Below are 20,732 nucleotides of genomic sequence, written 5' to 3'. Positions count from 1 at the left end.
TTAACAGATACACATTACTACATAGAAAATAAATAAACAATAAGGTCCTACTCTATAGCACAAGACCTCTACTCAATATTTTGCAGTATTTTGAATTTTTTCAGATTCTTTATATACATATGTATCTGAGTCGTTGTGCTATACATCTAAAATTAACACAACATTTTAAATCAACTATACTTCAGTTTTTGAAAAACTGCTTGATTGAAGTACAAGTGAATTTGATAAACTGCATGAATTTAAAATACATCACTGGATATTGTCTTGACATATGTACGCATTTGTGAAACCAACACCATCACTCAGATAATTAACATGCCTATCTTAGTGTTAGCTTTTTTTTGTTTTGTTTTGAGGTCCTTCATTTAATAATTAGTTTCTTTTTAAAAACATGGCACATACAAGGCTTGACCAAGAGCTCACAATGAGGAAAACTGAAATCAGTGCGGCTGCAATCCACGGGGTCCCTAAGAGTTGGACACGACTGAGCAACTTCACTTTCATGCATTGGAGAAGGAAATGGCAACCCACTCCAGTGTTCTTGCCTGGAGAATCCCAGGGACGGGGGAGCCTGGTGGGCTGCTGTCTATGGGGTCGCACAGAGTCAGACATGGCTGAAGAGATTTAGCAGCAGCAGCAAGAGAGTATCCTGGGCTTCCTAGGTAACACTAGTGGTAAAGAATCTGCATGCCAATGCAGGAGACACAGAGATGTGGGTCAATCCCTGGGTCAGGAAGGGAAGAAGGCACAGCAACCCACTCTAGTATTCTTGCCTGGAGAATTTCCACGGACAAAGGAGCCTGACAGGCTGCAGTCTGCAAGGTCACACAGAGTTGGACACTGGCAGGCAATATGACAAAATAGTAGTGATTGGTAAATTTGGGTAAAAGATACATGGCAGTTCATGGCATTTGTCTTGCAAGTTTCCTGTTGCAATAGAAATGTTTCAACATGAAAAGTATTTTAAGTTGACAAATTAGGGGCACTCCTTGGTGGTCTGATGGTTAGGACTCCGCTCGTTCACTGCTGAAGGCCTGGGTTCAATCCCTGGTTGGAGAACTAAGATCCACAAGCCTCAGGGCAACTGAGCTGTCGTACCAGAACTAGAGAGTCTGTACACCACAACCAAAGATTCCAAATGTCACTGAAGATCCCAGGGACCACAGCTGAGACCTGTCAAAAGAAACTGACCATCAGATCTGGCCATTTGAAAGTCACTGGTGACCTCACCCATTTGTGTCTCAGTGGAGTTGTGGGGGGAAAGTTCGGTTAGAGTGGGTTCAAGATACATTAAAAAGGGAAGGAGTGGAAATATTGCCACCTGCTGCAGCAACATGGATGGAACTAGAGATGATCAAAGACAAACAGCCTACGATATCACTTATATGTGGAATCTAAAAAAAAAAAAGATACAAAGTTAACTTATTTACAAAACAAAAACAGACTTACTGACATAGGAAAAAACTATGGGAAAGCAGGGGTGAGGGGGCAGCTAGGAGAGGGATACATTAGGAGGTTGGGATTAACAGATCAACTCTGGTACATCCGCACAATGGAATATTATTTAGCCTTGAAAGGAACGAATGAATCAATGAATATACACAACAGCACCAGTCACTCTCAAAAATACGACGTTAATGAAAGAAGCCAGTCACAAAAGACTGTTTACTATATGGTTCCATCTACATGAAATTCTAATAAAGGGAAATATAATCTTGAGTGACAGAAAATCGGATAAATGGTCACTTGTAGATGAGGATGGGATAGGGTTAATGCAAAGTGACCCAGGGCAATCTTTCTTGGGTGATGTAAAGGTTCTCTGTGTTGACTGGGGAAGTGGAGACCCTGTGGGTTTGTCAAAACTCATCAAACTATACACTTAAACTGTGCTCAGTCACGTCTGATTCTCTGCGACTCCATGGACTGTAGTTGGCCAGGCTCCTCCATCCATGGGATTTTTTCCCAGGCAAGATACTGGACCATGTTGCCACTTCCTATTCCAGGGGATCTTTCCAACCCAGGGATCTAACCCATGTCTCTTGCATCTCCTGCATCTCAGGCGGATTCTTTACCACTGAGCCACCTGGGGCCTCCCAGATAGGTCAGCAGTAAAGAATCCACCTGAGATGCAGGAGACAGGAGACGCTGGTTCAAGCCCTGGGTGGTGAAAATCCCCTGGAGGAGCAAATGGCAATGTGCTCCTGTGTTCCTGACTGGAAAAAAATCCCATGGACAGAGGAGCCTGGTGGGCTACAGTTCATGGGGTCTCAAAGAGTCAGAGAGGACTAAGCACAAAGCCTTAAACTGGATACATTTTATGAACTGGACATTACATGTCAACAGAGTTGATATTAAACCAAGTTGAACAAGGAAGAAAGAAGGTAAAAAAAAAATAGGGGTGTACAGGGTTGTGGTCTTTGGGTGATGGAGTCCTGGGTTCATAGCAGAAATGGGTCAGGTGGGACTTCCCTGGTGGTCCAATGGCCAAGACCCTGCATTCCCACACTCCCAATGCAGGGGGTCTGAGTTTGATCCCTGGTCAGGGGACTAGACTCCCACATGCCACAACTAAGAGTTCACATGCCACAACTAACAGATCCTGCATACCACAACTAAGAGCCAGCACAGCCAAATAAATAAATATTTTTTTAAAAATGGGTCAGGGTATAGTGGGCTTAGCTCATGGTTCCACTGGTAGTCTGAGGCATTCGCATTGTGAATTTCCAGGACAGCTTACCAGGAACATATGGAGAAGACAGGCTCCTCTCTCTCCACTTAAAAACAGTGTTTTGCTTTCACTGTGTTTTTTTAAATTCAGTTTCCATCTATTTCTGGTATGTCATTCCATTTTTCCATGTATGGCAGTCATTTAAAGTTTCTATTTTAAACTAAATGTATATTTAAATGTCTTAAACGAGGGGATTTACAGCAAAATTCTTCATGATTGTATAGCCGGCACACATTTGAATGACTTAAGTTTAGAAAACCTCATGGTTTCCCACCACTTTTTGTTGTGTTCTTTTCATGAATATTGAAATTTATAGGCTTGGTATACCAGATGGATTGCATTTCTTGAGGGTTTGTGTGTGTGTGTATGTGTGTGCATGTGTGTGTATGTGTGTGTGGGGGGCGGGGCGGCAGTGAAGTAACAGAGAGACTTTTATGAAGTATTAATACCTAATTACTTGCCCAGAAGAAAATTCTCCCCATTTGTCAGGCAAGGAGAATACACTTACAAAACTTTCAGAACCTCACTCAAGGTCTCAGGAAATAAGTAGTGGGGTAGAGACTGAACCCAGGACTCTCTCCCCTGCTCCACCACCCCTTAACTGTTACTAATTATCACTGAACAATGATTGGAGGCTTCTCTGATGGTCCAGTGTTTAGACTCCACACTTCCAACGCAGGGTGCACGAGTTCAATCCCTGGTTGGGGAACCAAGATCCCATGTGTCACAGGCCAAAAATAATAATAATAACTGAATACTTTCCAATTTAAAAATTGAAGCCATCTAGAAACACTTAATTCGAAAAGATACATGTGCCTCAATGTTCACAGCAGCACTTTTACAATAGCCAAGACATGGAAGCAACTTAAGTGCCCATAACAAATGAATGGATAAAGATGTGGTATATATATATAATAATATATTATATGAAATAATGCCATGTGTAGCAATAAGGATGGAATTAGAGATTATCATCCTAAATGAAGAAAACCAAACAGATAAAGACACGTACCATATCACATCACTTGCATGCAGAATCTAAAAAAAACCTATAAAAATGAACTTATTTACAAAACAGAAATAGATTCACAGAAACAGAAAATGGCACAGGCATATGGAGTCTTCATTTCTGAACCAGGGATCAAACCCATGCCCTCTGCAGCAGAAGCTCAATGTCCTAACTACTGGAATTTTCACATATTCCAATAACTTTTTAAATTACACCATGGGGGGCTTCCCTGGTGGTCCAGTGGTTAAGAAACTGCCTGCAATGCTGGAGACACACCAGTTCGATCCCTAGTCTGGGAAGATCCCACATGCTGCAGAGCAACAAGCCCATGCACAACAACTACTGAAGCCTGTAGTCTAAAACCTGTGCTCTGCAACAAGAGAAGCCATCTCGATGAGAAGCCTGCCTATCCCAACTAGAAAACAGCCCCCACTCGATGCAACTGGAGAAAGCCCACATGCAGCACCAAAGACCCAGCACAGCCAAAAAGAAATAAATGAAATATTTTTTAAAAGTTACACCATGAGACTCTTTCCATGTCAATCAATAAAACTGAATACACAGAGACTTCCCTGGTGGTTCAGTGGTTAAGACTCAGCTCCCACTGCAGGGGACCCAGGTTAGATTCCTGGTTGGGGAACTAGGATCCCACCTGCTATGCAGCGAGGCCAGAAAGGGGGGTAAAAAAAAGTGAAGGCACAATATATTTGTCATTGCTGACAACCCATTTAAATGCCCCCCCCCCCCGCCTCGCTCAATTGCAGGAGACCCAGGATCAATCCCTAGAATGGAAGATTCCCTTGGAGAAGGAATGACAACCTGTTCCAGTATTCTTGCCTGGAGAATTCCATGGGCAGAGGAGCCTGGTGGGCTACAGTTCATGAGGTCGCAAAGAGTCGGACATGACTGAGTGACTAACATTCCCCTCTACTCCACCCCACCCCACCCCCACAACCTCCCTCTCCCGACTCAATGGCTCCCCAAAGCATCTGATGCTTCTGAAACTGACAACTGATCTCAACAGCCTGTCCACCTGCCACATTCGTTCTTCTGCTGAACCATTCTCTTCCTTGGGCCTGTGACTGCCCCCATCCCAGTCCCGGCTCCCTCCTCTAACTTCAACCCATTGTTCCTGGGACAGGGTAGGGAAGGGAGAACTCACCCTCTCCCATGCTACCTGAGTGCCAGAATTACAGAACCACCCACTTCCTGGAAGTCTCCACTCCAGTATCCACAGGCTGCCCTAGCTCCCCAGATCCCAACCCAGTGGTTCTGAGCAGGGGCCATTGCGCAATGTCTAGAGACCTTCTTGGTGGACATGACTGGGAGAACACTCCTGACATCTAGTGAATGGAGGCTAGGTGTGCAGGATGAACCCCAACAACAAAGAACTTCAGGCTGGCAGTTCCCAACATTTTTGGCACCAGGGACCGGTTTCATGGGAGACAATTTTCCCATGGACTGGGTTGGGTTGGAGGTGGGGGCGGGGGGGGGGGGTGCTGTGGAGAAGAGTGGGGAGGGATGATTTCAGAATGACTCAAGTGCATTACATTCATGTGCACTTAATTTCTAATCTAATGCTTCTGCTGATCTGACAGGAGGGTACCAGTCTGTGCCCCGGAGGTTGGGGACCCCTGTGCTGTGTGCTTAGTCATTCAGTCATGTCCTACTCTTTGTGACCCTATGGAGTATAGCCCATCAGGTTCCTCCTCCAGGGGATCTTCCTGACCTGCGGATCAAACCTGTGTCTCTTACATCTCCTGCACTGGCAGGCAGATTCTTTACCACTGTGCCACCTGGGAAGTCCCCATAGTACACCTGATCTTAGCCAAAGGCTGACTAATTCAACCCCAAATATCAGAAGTGGCAAAGTTGAGAGACTCTGCCCTAATCTTACCCAAAACTGACATCCCCATCTCAGTAAAAATCACCTCCATGCCCCCAGTGACTCCAGCCAGGCAGGTGTGAAGCTTCCCTCCCCTTCCCTCACCAAATTCAATCCACTCCTGAATTAATTAGGTAATACTAGATGCTGCAACAAACAACCCAAAATGTTTAATGACTCAGATATGATGGAAGTTTGTTTGTTCGTTTTTTAACTTTTTTGGGGGGTATGATTTTTAAATGTATTTTTAATTGGAGGATAATTGCTTTACAATTTTTTGTTGATTTATTCAGGAAATTTGTTGCTTAGCCATCTAAAACCCAAAATGTAAGAAGAAAGAAAAAAATCCAAAATGTGTGTTCCTGGGACTTCTCCAGTGGTCCCGTGGCTAAGACTCCAAGCTCCCCAAGCTGGGAGCCCAGGTTCAATCCCTGCCTGGGGAACTAGCTCCTGCATATCGCATCTAAAAGTTCAAAAGCCACAACTAAAGATCCCATGTGCTGCAAAAAAGAGAGAGAGAGAGAGAGAGATCCTGCGTGCAGCCAAATAAATAACTTTTTAAAACTGTGCTTCTGATTGGCAGGTGGTTCCCCTCCCAGGCTCCTCCTTGTTTATCAGGCCCCTGGATTCAGCTGTGAGAGCTGATGGGAGTCAAAAGAGAGGGGAAAAGTCATGCCTGCTCCTCAAGCTCCTGGACTTGTAAGGGTCACACAGCATCTCCTTGCAGGGTCCCTTGGTGAATGAACATATCACATGGCTCCTGGGATGCAAGGGATGCTGAGAAACATAGCCCTAGGATGCAAGGGTGTGGTGACCACTCTCTGAGATGATCTCCAATGATGCCCACCTCCTGGCAGTCACCCTCAGCATAGTCCCTAGTCCCACACTGAATCGTGGTTAGCCTGTGTGACCACTAGAAGTAACCATGTGTGAGTTTCAAAGCTGAGCTATATAACATATTACAGCTTCCACCATGCTCTCTTGGATCACTTATTCTAAGGGGAAGCTGGCTGCCATGTTGTGAGGACACTCAATTAATCAAAAGGTCTACTTGGGAAAGAACTGAAGCCTCCCAACAGTAGTCAACTATCCAACTTGCTAGCTATCTTGGAGTGAGCCATCTTGGATGTGAATTCTTCAATTAGTTGAGCATTTGTGTTTTATTTTATTCTTCTTCTTCTTTGACCTCACCTTATGGCTGGAGAATCCCAGGGATGGGGTTGCACAGAGTCGGACACAACTGAAGTGACTTAGCAATAGCAGTAGCATGGCTTGTGGGATTTTAATTTCCTAACCAGGGATAGTACCTGGGTCCCATCAGTAAGAACTTGGGAGTCCTAACCACTGGACCACCAGGGAATTTCCCATAATGCATTTTCAACTTATGATATGTTCATGTATGATGGGTTTATGAGATGTAACCTCATCATTAGTCAAGGAAGATCTGTTCTGTCATAAACAGCCCTGTGGCTAAATCTCACCTTGAACCATTTCCTAAAAATGAATCTCTAGAAGTAGATTGTGAGAATTTGAAATTTGGTGTCAGCTTCAATTCCAGTAGTAATACCTTTGGCGAGCCTTTACCTGGGGGAATCAATTTACCCATAGCCTATTCAGCCCTCAAGGTTTCTGCTTCTTTCTTTCCTTTTTTTTTTTTTTAATTTTCAATCTCTATCAATTCAACAGGCCTGTTTTGCATTCATCTAAGAAAAGCAAACAGTGATCAGAGTTTTCTTGGATCCTGGACTGAAAACTGATGCTCAGAGGCTCAGTCGTGTCTGACTCTTTGCGACCCCATAGACTGTAGCCCACCAGGCTCCTCTGTCCATGAGATTTCCCGAGCCAGAATATTGGAGTGAATTGCCATTTCCTCTTCCAGGGGATCTTCCCAACCTAGGTATTGAACCCGTGTCTCTTACATCTCCTGCACTGGCAGGAGGATTCTTTACCACTAGCGCCACCACGGAAACCCAACAACAAGTAGGATGGACTGATTTGCAGCCAAGTGTTCAAACTGATTCTTCCTCCCCTGATTCATTCATTCATTGGGAATATTCAGAGCAGATTCTGGAAAAACAAGAGATTTATAAATATCTGAGTGCCTATAATGTGCCATGTGCTGTTCAAAAGTTGCTTTATTTTTTTCATTTCAGGTCACTGCCCACTTTAGATTGGTGACTTTCAACCAGAAGCAGGTCTATCCTGGGCAGGGGGCACTTCAGCACCTGGAAACTTTGGAGACAGTTTGGGTTGTTATGATGGAGAGAGGATTACTGGTATCTAGTGGGTGGGGGCCAGGGATGCTGCTCCACACTCTACAGTACCCAGGACAGCACCCCTTCCCGGACAAAGAATCATCCAACACAGAATGTTAATAGTCCTGAGCTTGGAAAACCCCAGTTTAAATGAAGTGGAATAGAAGACAATAAAATAGAATATATCAGAAGGGGTTGCTCAAAAAACAAATAAACATCATTTCACAAGGCTTTTCTAAAGAGGTAATGGTTTTTTGGCTTTGCTTTTTTAATATTTATTTATTTGGCTGTTCTAGGTCTTGGTTGGGGCATATGGGATCTTCAGTTGCTACATGAAAACTCTTAGTTGCAGGCTGTGGGATCTAGGTCCCTGACCAGGGATTAAACCCGGGCCCTCTTCTTTGGGAGCAGAGTCTTAGCCCCTGGACTACCAGGAAAGTCCTAAGGAGGTGGTGTTTGAATAGAGATTTTTGTGTTGAACAAGATTCAGGCAGAGGACACAAGCAGAGGCCAAGTGGCTGGAAGGCACTTGGCATGTCTGGTGAGCAGAAAGTGGGCCAGCATGGCCCCTGAAGCCAAGTGGAGAAGAAAGGGTGGAAGAAGATGGGGGTAGAGGTCAGCAGGGGTGACGGGAAGCCAAGGGGAGGATTTTAGGTAAGGGAGTGATGTGGCTTAGCTTCTGGGGAGTATCCTGATAGTCTAGTGGTTAGGATTTGCCCAGATCCAATCCCTGGTCCCTTGTGGGAACTAAGGTCCCACAAGCCACAGGCCCAGGGGCTACCCTCTCCCACCAAAAAAAAAAAGCCTTTACAAGGATCACTCAGGCTGCTGAATGAAATAACAGCAAGGAGGCCAGAGCAGGGGAGAAGCTGCAATACTGACAAGGGTGTTATTGAGGGTAATGACAAGGATGCAGGAGGTGAAAAGTAGTTGAACTGTGCCTACCTAGATAGAGCAGGTATAACACAGGCAGTAAGGGCAGGAGTGTGGGGCAGTGCTTGAGCGGAGCACTGCGGGGGTGGTGGCAACTGATGGGACAGCCCTTCTCCCCAGAGGCAGGGTGGGAGCTCCAGCCTCAGGGAAACCGGCTGAGCAGGGTCACCCACCTGACTCATTGCAGAAACTGGAAGGGCCAATGCTGCTCACCCACTTCTTCAGACACTGCGGTGGAAACACCTCTCCTGGCACCAGGGTGCCTCCAGTGAGTGACTGAAAGTTGCTCTGTCGTGTCCGACTCTTTGCGAGCCCATGGACTATACAGTCCATGGAATTCTCCAGACCAGAATACTGGAATGGGTAGCCATTCCCTTCTCCAGGGGATCTTCTCAACCCAGGGACCAAACCCAGGTTTCCCGCATTCCGGGTGGATTCTTTACCAGCTGAGCCATAGGGAAGCCCAGGTGCCTCCAAGGTCTCCTCTATACTCTTCCGCTTTCACATTCTTCCCTCTTTCCTGCCCCTGATTCCATAAAGTGAAAAGTGTCTGTGTCCTTCTCTATCTCTTCATCAGACCAGGCACAAAACTACGCTTCAAGTTCAGAGTCCACCAATTAGCAATGGTCTGCCTGTGAACTCCTACATATGCATCAAAGAAAGAAAGAAAGTGAAGTCGCTCAGTGGTGTCCGACTCTTTGCGACCCCATGGACCATAGCCTACCAGGTTCCTCCATCCACGAGATTTTCCAGGCAAGAACACTGGAATGGGTTGCCATTTCCTTCTCCAGGAAAACCCATGCCAAATGGACCCTCATTTGGGAGGGCTTCTTGGATGCCCATGGTTACAGATCTACAGATCTAACACAATAGTTCAGTTCAGTTCAGTTGCTCAGTCGTGTCCGACTCTTTGTGACTCCATGAATCACAGCACACCAGGCCTCCCTGTCCGTCACCAACTTCTGGAGTTTACTCAAACTCACGTCCACCAAGTCGGTGATGCCATCCAACCATCTCAGCCTCTGTCGTCCCCTTCTCCTCCCGCCCCCAATCCCTCCCAGCATCTGGGTCTTTTCCAGTAAGTCAACTCTTCACATGAGGTGGCCAAAGTAATTGGAGTTTCAGCTTCAGCATCAGTCCTTCCAATGAACACCCAGGACTGATCTCCTCTAGGATGGACAGATCCTTGGATCTCCTTGCAGTCCAAGGGACTCTCAAGAGTTTTCTCCAACACCACAGTTCAAAAGCATCAATTCTTTAGCGCTCAGCTTTCTTCACAGTCCAACTCTCACATCCATACATGACCACTGGAAAAACCATAGCCTTGACTAGACGGACCTTTGTTGGCAAAGTAATATCTCTGCTTTTTAATATGCTATCTAGGTTGGTCATAACTTTCCTTCCAAGGAGTAAGTGTCTTTTAATTTCATGGCTGCAATCACCATCTGCAGTGATTTTGGAGCCCCCCAAAATAAAGTCTGACACTGTTTCCACTGTTTCCCCATCTATTTGTCATGAAGTGATGGGACCAGATGCCATGATCTTAGTTTTCTGAATGCTGAGCTTTAAGCCAACTTTTTCAATCTCCTCTTTCACTTTCATCAAGAGGCTTTTTAGTTCCTCTTCACTCTCTGCCATAAGGGTGGTGTCATCTGCATATCTGAGGTTATTGATATTTCTCCCAGCAATCTTGATTCCAGCTTGTGATTCTTCCAGCCGAGCATTTCTCATGATGTACTCTGCATAGAAGTTAAATAAGCAGGGTGACAATATATAACCTTGAGGTACTCCTTTTCCTATTTGAAACCAGTCCATTGTTCCATGTCCAGTTCTAACTGTTGCTTCCTGACCTGCATATAGGTTTCTCAAGAGGCAGATCAGGTGGTCTGGTATTCCGATCTCTTTCAGAATTTTCCACAGTTTATTGTGATCCACAGAGTCAAAGGCTTTGGCATAGTCAATAAAGCAGAAATAAATGTTTTTCTGGAATGGTCACCCATTCCAGTCCATTTTAGTTTGGTGATTCCTAGAATGTCAACATTCACTCTTGCCATCTCCTGTTTGACTACTTCCAATTTGCCTTGATTCATGGACTTAACATTCCAGGTTCCTATGCAATATTGCTCTTTACAGCATCGGACCTTGCTTCTATCACCAGTCACATCCACAACTGAGCATTGTTTTTGCTTTGGCTCCATCCCTTCATTCTTTCTGGAGTTATTTCTCCACTGATCTCCAGTAGCATATTGGGCACCTACAATAACTAACACACATCAATTACCATAAGTAAAATTAGACAGCCAGTGGAAATGTGCTGTATGACACAAGAAGCTTAAATCTGGTGCTCTGTGACAAACCAGAGGGTGGGATGGGGTGGGAGGTGGGAGGTTGGTTCAAGAGGGAGAGGACATATGTAGACCTGCGGACGATTCATGTCGCTGTACGGCAGCAACCAACACAATGCTGTAAAGCAACTGTCCTCCAGTTAAAAATAAATAAATATATATAGAATAATATATATAATATATAAATAGTAAATATGTGTATATATATATATATAGAGAGAGAAATCTCTCCCACCAAATACACATCAATAGCTAATACAAATCGAGTCCTTGCTACATTCCAGGTCCAATTCTGAGGACCTGACAATGACCCCAGGATGTAGCTTATTACTATTATGTCCATTCTATAGAGAAGAAAGTAAGGCACAGGGACACACAAACTAGTTGAGTAATGGGTGTGGTGACCCAAGGACTAAAGAGCAGATAAAACCAAGGAGGGTCTTGGAATATAGGAATGGAAAAACCAGACCCTTATCATCCTTCTCTCCCCCATGTTGTAACTATTAACAGATTTCAGGTCCCCCTGTCTCCCCTCCTACCCCAGACAGGGAGAGGGTATTTGTCTTACTCTTCCCCCACCCAGTATACGTGCGTCATCCAATCAGCAAATGACCTGCAAGACCCCCATCCCACTCCTTGTACTCTGGGTATAAAAGTGGGCTAAGGACCCCTGTTCAACGTTGGATCTCCCTTGAGCTGGCCCACTGTTCTAACAGTGTCTCCCACTCTAATAAACTTTATTCTCCTCTCATTCTGCTTCATGTCTGGAAATTCTTTTCCAACCCAGGCATGGACCATGACAGTGGGGCCAAGATTTAAACACAGAGAATGGCACTCTGCTGCCTCAGCAGCAGGAATCCTCAAATCCTGCCCTGTAAAACCGGTTTCATCATCACCATCTTCCAAACAAGAAACTTCAGGCTCAGAGGAGTTAAACAATGTACCTGAAGATCACACAGCATGTCAGTGGCTAAACCAGGCTTGGCATATAGGAAAGCTGCCTTCAAAGCCCTCGGCTCTTCTTTTTTTTAAAGTTTTGAAATATGTTATTTAATTTACTCCTAAAAGTTACATTAAGTATTTTTTTTTTTTTTTTATTGAAGTATAGTTGAATTCAAAGCCCTAAGCTCTTAAGCTACCTCCTTTACCACTTCATCTCTGGGTTCAAAGTGTACTTAATGAGCACCTACTGTGTGCCAGGCAACGGTTCTAGGCTCTGGAGACAAAATAGGGAACAATTCCCAGGTGACATTAGAACTGAAAGATGAAAGAGAGTCCACCCTGAGACCATCTAGAGGCAAAAAGAGGTTCCAAACGTTACCAGGAGCCTTCCTTCACCCCCTTACACCTTTGTCCATTGTCCTCCTCTTGCCAGGAATGCCTTTCCCTACGTAACAAACTCCTATACATCCTTCAAAAACCAGCTCCAACACCTGCTCCTCCTAGGAAGCCTTTCCAGACCGACCTCCCGGGCCAAGTTCGCAACTTCCACCCTTGGGCTTGCACATCTTGGGGCCTTCCCACTACCGCATGCATAACCATAGACGGATGGGAAGGTCTCGGCAGTCGGCCCCACCAGGCTGGATGATCGTTGAGGCCCAGGCCCAGCGGGCGCACGGAGCTGATTTTTTTTAAATTAGCAGTGAAAAGCAGAAAACTATGACGATTCTTCTGAAAGGCTCAAACAGTTATCTCGGAAGCTCTCCGGCTCCACTCGAGCACCACGTCTATGGCTCCGCCCCTCCATCGCCCCGCCCCAAAGCGTACACTATACTTCCCGGAAGTGGGCGGTCTCGTGAGCCAGCGCCGCGGGCGCAAAGCACGCTGAGAGTTGTAGTTCCGGCATCGTACGGAAGCCGGGAGGGACGTGCGACGCGATGTGGCCCAAAATATTGCTTAGGGGGGGCCGGGTGGCGGCCGGCTTGTGCCCAGCACTGGGGCCTCGCCTCGCCGCCCGCTCTCCCCCGCAGCGGACGCCCGAGAATCGCCTGGCCCCGCAGCGGAGCCTGCACGCGACGGCGGCCCGGGCTCTCCCGCTCATTCCCATCGTGGTGGAGCAAACGGTACAGTGGCCGGGCGGGGACACGGCCCATGGGTGCAAGGGCTTGGGGCACGGAGGGCGTCTGACCCTCACCCGCGTCTTTCTTCCCCAGGGTCGCGGCGAGCGCGCCTATGACATCTACTCGCGACTGCTTCGGGAGCGTATTGTGTGCGTCATGGGCCCTGTGAGTGCCTCGCGCCGCGATCCTCCCCTTCGCCTGCCCAGATCTCCGCAAACCTCCTTGATCCTCTGACTTCTCCCCCATGACTTTCCTCCCTAGGCTGACGTTCTTGTCCCAATCTGACACCCCCTGCTTCCTGGGCATATAAGCCCCCTGATGCTCCCTCCTGGCCTGGAGTCCCCCTTCTACTCCTTTAAATCCTCTGCGTCTCCCTCCCTAATCTCTGACTCGCTCCCTCACCAATGATCCTCCTCCCCATTCCTGGGCTCCAGTCTCTCCTCCCCAACCTCCTCACCCCTTTCCTTCCTGTTGCCTGAGTCCCCCCTTCCTGTGTCCCCAAGCCCCTGGTTCCGGATCACCCCCCACCACATCCACTCCTGGTCCTGAACGCTTCCCGATCTGTCTTGCTTGGGCCCTGACCACCATTCTGGTGCCCTGACTCAACCCCAGCCACCCCATAGCTGCTGCCCTTAGCTTTCACGCCCATCTGGGGACACCCCTGCCCTCCTCACTTGCAGATCGATGACAGTGTCGCCAGCCTGGTCATCGCGCAGCTGCTGTTCCTGCAGTCGGAAAGCAACAAGAAGCCCATCCACATGTATATCAACAGCCCCGGTGAGCAATGCCTTCCCCAGGTGCCAGGGGCACTCCTGGGGACACACCAGGTGACTCCAGGGACTGAGACCCCTAATCAGGGAGGTTCTGTCTCTGGAGCAAGAAAGGGGGCAGAGCTTCCTTCGGAATCTCCAGAGGGTCTGGAAACCTCCAAAATCTGCCTCTTCCCTTGCTTTTTTAAAGAGGCATCTGAACCTGCCTCTGATCCCATACATGTTTTACCAACCTGACTTGGTTGTCAAAATTTTTTAAACTAGTAGATTCCACCCTATCCCCCCAAAAAGGTAGAATAGCCAACAGCGAATTTATTTTATGTTTGGTCGAGTTGTTCCTCCTGTGGGATCTTAGTTCCCTGAGCAGGGATCAAACTCAGGCCCATGGCAGTGAAAGCCCTAACCACTGGACACATGGGGAATTCCCTGAATAGCCAATCTTAATAGATCGTTTACTGTGCCAGGCACTTTTATAAGCACTTTATAAACATTTAACTCATTTTCTTCATGCAGCCTCTCACGTGATGGGTAGTGTTTAGTTATCTCCAACCTACAAGGAGGTACCATGTCTCCAAGAGGCTGGGTAACTTACCCAAGGTCACATGTGATGACCTGCCCAGCCAGGGGTCATACCCAGGCAGACTGGCTCCAGAGTCTTTGTTCATAGTTACTACATTCTCCCAGTTCTTGAGAATGTGGCCAATCTCATCCTCTACTGGGTCCACATGCAAGTGTGGCAACTGTCAGCTCACTTTGGAGCCAGCCCTCGTTTGCTGCCCCCACCTGGCCTGTGTCACCTTCCTACCCCTGGGAGTATTTCTGTTTGAGACCCCAGCCCTCTCCAGGACCTTAGGAGAAAGGATGGTGAGGGGTAGCTGGAACAGCCCCTCACTCTCGGCCCCATCCACAGGTGGCGTGGTGACCTCGGGCCTGGCCATCTACGACACGATGCAATACATCCTGAACCCCATCTGCACGTGGTGTGTGGGCCAGGCGGCCAGCATGGGCTCCCTACTTCTGGCTGCTGGCACCCCAGGCATGCGCCACTCGCTCCCCAACTCCCGCATCATGATCCACCAGCCCTCTGGGGGTGCCCGGGTGAGTGTGCCCTGAGAGCTGCTTTGGGGGTGGGGATGGGGATCTAGACAGGTGAACCAGCCAGACAGGCAGGAGTCACGTGACGGGGTGGGTTTAAAATGTAGATTTTGTTGGTGTGCAGATATGGTGAGGCCAACTGACCAGGAGAGGGTTGCTATTAAAAAGACAGTTTGTGACTCACAGATCCCAAGAGGAGGGAGTGTGCCAGGCCTTGGGGACCACACACATAGGCACAAGGGTTGGTCGAGAGGAGAATGTGAGCAGGAGCCTTCTTCGAGGTTTCTGCTGGAAAGAACGTGTGAGGTTAAGATGGGCTAGCGTGAATAGTGTTGGTGGACTCTAGGGCGTAGGGATTGTCCCTAGTTGTCTGGTACCCTGGGGTGATGGGGCAGGAGAATGGTGACCCAGGGTGTGAGAGCTCTGCAGAGAAGGTGGCGGGTGTGTGGGCTTGGATTGGCAGCTTTGCATGTGAAAAGTGTGTTCTGGGCAGCTTTCTGATGTCTCTAGGAAATTAGCTCCCTCCCTTCTGGTCAGGGAGGTACCAGCTGCCAGAAATAAGAACATAGAGTTAATACAGAGAGCCTTCCTGGAGGTGGTAAGGATGAAACAGACTATGGAGGCATTCACAGAGGCCTGTCCCACCCACCTGAATGCTGGCAGCCAGAAACCCAGGGCGGTCTCCTGAGTCCCTCTCCCTGCAAGTGGCAGACCCTGATCCCAACCTTCTCCCTCTTGGGATGGCCCCCTAGGGCCAAGCCACAGATATTGCCATCCAGGCGGAGGAGATCATGAAGCTCAAGAAGCAGCTCTACAGCATCTATGCCAAGCACACCAAACAGACCCTGCAGGTGATCGGTGAGCGTCCCCTACAAGGCCCTCGGCTGCTCTCTTATTGGAACCAACACAGGCATACCGGTCAGGCCTCTGGACCTGGTGCAGCTGACACCAGGCTGGATCGTCCTGTGGTGGGGGCCCTCCAGGGCCCTGCAGGATGTGTGGCACATCCCCACGCTCTGCCCACCAGCTGTCAGCAACCCTCCAGGGGTGACAGCCAGAACCATCTCCAGCCATCGCTCAGTGTCCCCTGGGGATCAGAATCCCCATCCCACCCCCAGTTGAGAACCCCTGTTCTGAGCACTTTTTTTAGAGAGGGACTTCCCTGGTGGTCTAGTGGTTAAGACTCCGCACTTCCACTGCAGGGGATGTGGGTCTGATCTCTGGTCAGAGAATTCAGATCCCACATACTGCACAGTGTGGCCAAGAAATAATAATAATAAAAATGTAAAAATTAAAAGACAAAAAACTTGACTGAAAGAGGTCCAAAGGAACTGCTGCTGCTGCTGCTGCTAAGTCACTTCAGTCGTGTCTGACTCTGTGCGACCCCATAGACAGCAGCCCACTAGGCTCCCCCGTCCCTGGGATTCTCCAGGAAAGAACACTGGAGTGGGTTGCCATTTCCTTCTCCAATGCATGAAAGTGAAAAGTGAAAGTGAAGTTGCTTAGTCGTGTCTGACTGTTAGCGACCCCATGGACTGCAGCCTACCAGGCTCCTCTGTCCATGGGATCTTCCAGGCAAGAGTACCGGAGTTGATTGCCATTGCCTTCTCCAAGGGTCTCCCACAAAGAAGATTCCAAATGGCCAAGAAACAGAAGCCAAGGTTCTCATCACCTTTAGTGATGATGTTTAATAATGAAGTGCCATCAGTGGGACTTCCCTGGAGGTCCAGTGCTTAGGACTCTGTGTTTCCACTGCAAGGGGCACAGGTTCCATCCCCGGTTGGGGAACCAAGATCCCACATGCCGCATGTGGTGTGGCCAATAAAAAAGAAAAAACGATAATAATGACATCATCAGTTATTCAGGAAAGACAGATCAAGGCCCTGATGAGATACCATTTCAGTCCACTGTGCTGTGTGTGCTCATTCGGATCCGATTCTTTGAGACTCCATGGACTGTAGCCCTCCAGGCTCCTCTGTCCATGAGATTCTCCAGGCAAGAATACTGGAGTGGGTTGCCATTTCCTGCTCCATTTCAATCCACTGGAGCAGCTCAAATAGAAAATGCTGACACCACTGAATGCTGAGGGGAGCGTGGAGCCACTGGAACGTTTATCCACTGCAGGCAACAGTGATAACTACAACCACTTCAGGAAGCTGTTAGGGCACTGAGGGTGAACACCCAGAAAGGTACCTGGTTCCTCTGCTCAGCCTGTAGTCAAGGGAATCAAGTGCTTCTGTCCGAAGATGCAGACGGGAATGTAGTCCTGTTCCTACAGTCCCAAATGGGGAAAGAGCCAAGTGCCTGACAGCAGGAGAATGAGTGGCCAGTGGTGATATATTCATGAAGTGGGATGCTACACAGCCACAAGGACTGAGATTAATCTCCAAAACAGTGCTGAGTGGGAAAAGGAGTAAATGCTCTGGTTATACATTTATTTACTTTTTTAATTAATTAACTTTAATTTTTTTGCCCACATTGCTCGGCATGCAGAATCTTAGTTCCCCAACCAAGGGTCCAACCCATGTCCCTGGCAGTGAAGTGTAGAGTCTTTTTTCTTTTTTTTTTTTTAATTTGGCTGCACCAGGTCTTAGCTACAGCACATAAGACCTAGTTCCCTGATGAGGAATGGAACCCAGGACCCCTGCATTGAGAGTGTGGAGTCTTAACCACTAGACCGCAAGGGAAGTCCCTGTGATTATGTATTTAAAGAGCAAAAAACTGGCATAACCTCTATGCCATTAGGCCACTGTTAGGGCGGGGCAGGGAGAAGGCAATGGCACCCCACTCCAGTACTCTTGCCTGGAAAATCCCATGGACGGAGGAGCCTGGTAGGCTGCGGTTCATGGGGTCGCTAAGAGTCGGACAGGACTGAGCGACTTCACTTTCACTTTTCAGTTTCACACATTGGAGAGGGAGGTGGCAGCCTACTCTGGTGTTCTTGCCTGGAGAGTCCCAGGGACAGGGGAGCCTGGTGGGCTGCCGTCTATGGGATCACACAGAGTCGGACACGACTGCAGTGACTTAGCAGCAGCAGCAGGGTGGGGCAGGGGGGTGGGACTTAGCAACTTGATGTGTCCCCAGTGGGGTTTGGGAGGTCTGATCTGAGAGCTGGCCGCATGGGTGGGTTCAGTCTGAAAATTACCACACTGTCCACTTCCACAGTCTGTGCCCTTTCCTAGATGTGTATTTACATATCAACAAGCTAAAAAAACAATAAACAGGTATTTTACTGGTGGGGAAAATCAAGGCACAGGGATGGGGAGGCCAGGGTCACACAGGGTGGACTTGGGCTGATTGAAGACTGGAATGTGGCCTTTGGGTGTCCATTCTTCACCACCCGCATCCTGCCTGTACGCACCCTGCAGAGTCGGCCATGGAGAGGGACCGCTACATGAGCCCCATGGAGGCCCAGGAGTTCGGCATCTTGGACAAGGTTCTGGTCCACCCCCCACAGGATGGGGAGGACGAGCCGGAGCTGGTACAGAAGGAGCCGGGGGAGCCAACAGCGGTAGAACCCGCCCCAGCCAGCGCCTGAGAACTGGCCTCCCTCTCACCCTCCCAGGGAGAGCGGAGGCGCCTGGCCTGCGAGCCCCTCCACACTGAGCCTGGAGGGACCCTTTGAGGAACTGTGGATATGGGGGTGCCCCTGTGGGTGGGTAGCCCAACTGAGACACTGTGATTTTAAATTAAATCTTTGTAGCCTTTGCTCCTGGCTCCAGCACCTTCCCTCTGGTGTCTACCCTGGCCCACGTGTGCCTTCACCCTGACCTTCATCTTGAGCAGAGCTAAAAGCCGGCATGACACTCCAGACACTGCTCCAGAGGCCACAACTTACTGTGAAGAAGACACAGAAGTCCCCGTCCTGAAGAAACTTACATTTTTGGGAAAGTAGACAGTTGTTTTTTTTTTTTAAATCAGGGCAAGAAGTATGCAGTGCTGTGTGTGTGACGAGAGTGAGATGAGGTGGCCCGCAGAGGCCTTGCTGAGAAGGTAACATTAGAGCAAAGACCTGGAGGAGGTGAGGGTGGGGGGAACCAGACTGCTATCTTGGGACACAGCAGGGCTGGCAGAAGACATGGCAAGTGCAAAGGTCTTGTGGCAGGACTATGCATGGCCCATGAGGGAGCTGGGGTGGCTGGAAGGAGGGAGGGAGGGGAAGAGTAGAGATAAGAGCAGGAAGAGGAAGAGTATAGATCATAAAAGGTCTGGTAGGGCTTCCCAGATGGCTCAGTGGTAAAGAATCCACCTGCCAAGATTTGATCCCTGGGTCAGGAAGATCCCCTGGAGGAGGAAATGGCAATGCACTCCAGTATTCTTGCCAGGACAATCCCATGGACAGAGGAGCCTGGCAGGCTACAGTCCATGGGGTCGCAAAGAGTCAGACATGACTTAGTGATTAAATAGTAGCAGGTCTGAGATGGGAGGGAGATGCCCCATGGAGGGTTTCAAGAAGAGGAACAGAGGCTGGAGAAGGAAATGGCAACCCAGTCCAGTATTCTTACCTGGAAAAGTCCATGGACAGAGGAGCCTGGCGGGCTGCAGTCCATGGGGTTACCTGACTGAGCATGTGTGCACGAGGGTGGAGGGAGATGGGTTGGTAGCAATAAAGTGGTAGAACTAAAAAAAAAAAAAAAAAAGGAGGAACAAGGGACTTCCCTGGTGGTCCAGTAGCCAAGACTCTGCACTCCCAGTGCAGGAGGTCTGGGTTTGATCCCTGGTCAGGGAACTAAGATCCCACATAGTGCAACTAAGCCCGAGTGCTGGAACTCCTGAGGCTGCACCACAACAAAGACCCAGCACAGCCAAAAGAAAAAGAGGAACAAAAAGGAACCACAGAGTGGTGGGTGGAGGGCGGCAAGCACAGAAACCTGGAGTGAGGAAACTTGGGATCACCCAGAGGAGGAGTGACCTGGCCCCAGCCACATGGTGAGAGAGGTCAGTTTCCAGCCAGGTTTTAAAAGCAGGGCTTACAGGTAGGATGTGAGATTTAAGAGAGAATGAAATCTCCCAAAACTCCTAGGTGTTGGCCCAAAGCAGCCAGAAAGATGGAAAGAAAGATGAGATGTTTCCAGGAGAGCTGGGGGGAGGAGCAGGGGTCAGGATCAGGAGTTGATTTTGGATGTCTGTAAGTCTAGCGTGCCTCCCCCGCTCCCCAGCCCCCCCTCATCCCCCCCACCCCACCCCCGCAGACATCCCAGGGCATGGTTAAATCGAGTCAGGGTTGGGAATAAAAATGTAGGAGACCAGTGTGTCCATGAGTTAGCAGTCAGGCTAAGAACTGGCTATGGCACTTGGCTCCACAGAAATCCCTAAGTTACTTCAGTCGTGTCCAACTCTTTGTGACCCTATGGACCGTAGCCTACCAGGCTCCTCTGTCCTTGGGATTCTCCAGGCAAGAATACTGGAGTGGGCTGCCATTCCCTTCTCCAAGGGATCTTCCTGACCCAGGGATCGAACCCGCATCTCTTGCACTAAGAGGCAGGTTCTTTTACCACTAGCGCCACCTGGGAATGGCCTTCAGTAAGACCACTTTCAGTACTAGGGGGCCAAAAGCCAGGTTGGAGTGGACCCAGAGAGAAGGGGCTGGAAAATACTGGGAGCTAGACAAGTTTTTCAAGGAATTTTGCTGTCAGAGCAAAGAACAATTTT

The 20,732-nt window shown here is 48.6% G+C and overlaps 2 protein-coding genes across 4 annotated transcripts in view; one reads left to right on the top strand and one right to left on the bottom strand.

The window, feature by feature from the left end:
• ACER1 (alkaline ceramidase 1) overlaps window positions 1-20,732 on the bottom strand; it is a 57,774-nt gene that overhangs the window by 34,958 nt on the left and 2,084 nt on the right. The window contains exon 1 of one of the 3 annotated variants that reach the window (XM_065917940.1): window positions 12,732-12,833. The exons of the other annotated variants lie outside the window; for them this stretch is intronic. The gene's annotated coding sequence lies outside the window, so the exon portion shown is untranslated. Of the gene's footprint in view, window positions 1-12,731; window positions 12,834-20,732 lie in introns of those variants that run through there. 3 annotated transcript variants of the gene reach the window in all.
• Window positions 12,991-18,789, top strand: CLPP (caseinolytic mitochondrial matrix peptidase proteolytic subunit). Its single transcript, XM_065917936.1, has 6 exons — window positions 12,991-13,218; window positions 13,309-13,380; window positions 13,896-13,992; window positions 14,896-15,083; window positions 15,833-15,938; window positions 18,449-18,789. Exons 1-6 carry the CDS (start codon window positions 13,033-13,035, stop codon window positions 18,616-18,618), a joined length of 819 nt encoding a protein of 272 aa, XP_065774008.1. The 5' UTR covers window positions 12,991-13,032; the 3' UTR covers window positions 18,619-18,789.

This window comes from Muntiacus reevesi, chromosome 1, assembly GCF_963930625.1.
Source record: "Muntiacus reevesi chromosome 1, mMunRee1.1, whole genome shotgun sequence".
In the NCBI taxonomy this organism is placed as follows: domain Eukaryota; kingdom Metazoa; phylum Chordata; class Mammalia; order Artiodactyla; family Cervidae; genus Muntiacus; species Muntiacus reevesi.
The sequence above is the reverse complement of the archived record's forward strand: the minus strand, read 5'-3'. Positions and strand labels throughout refer to the sequence as shown.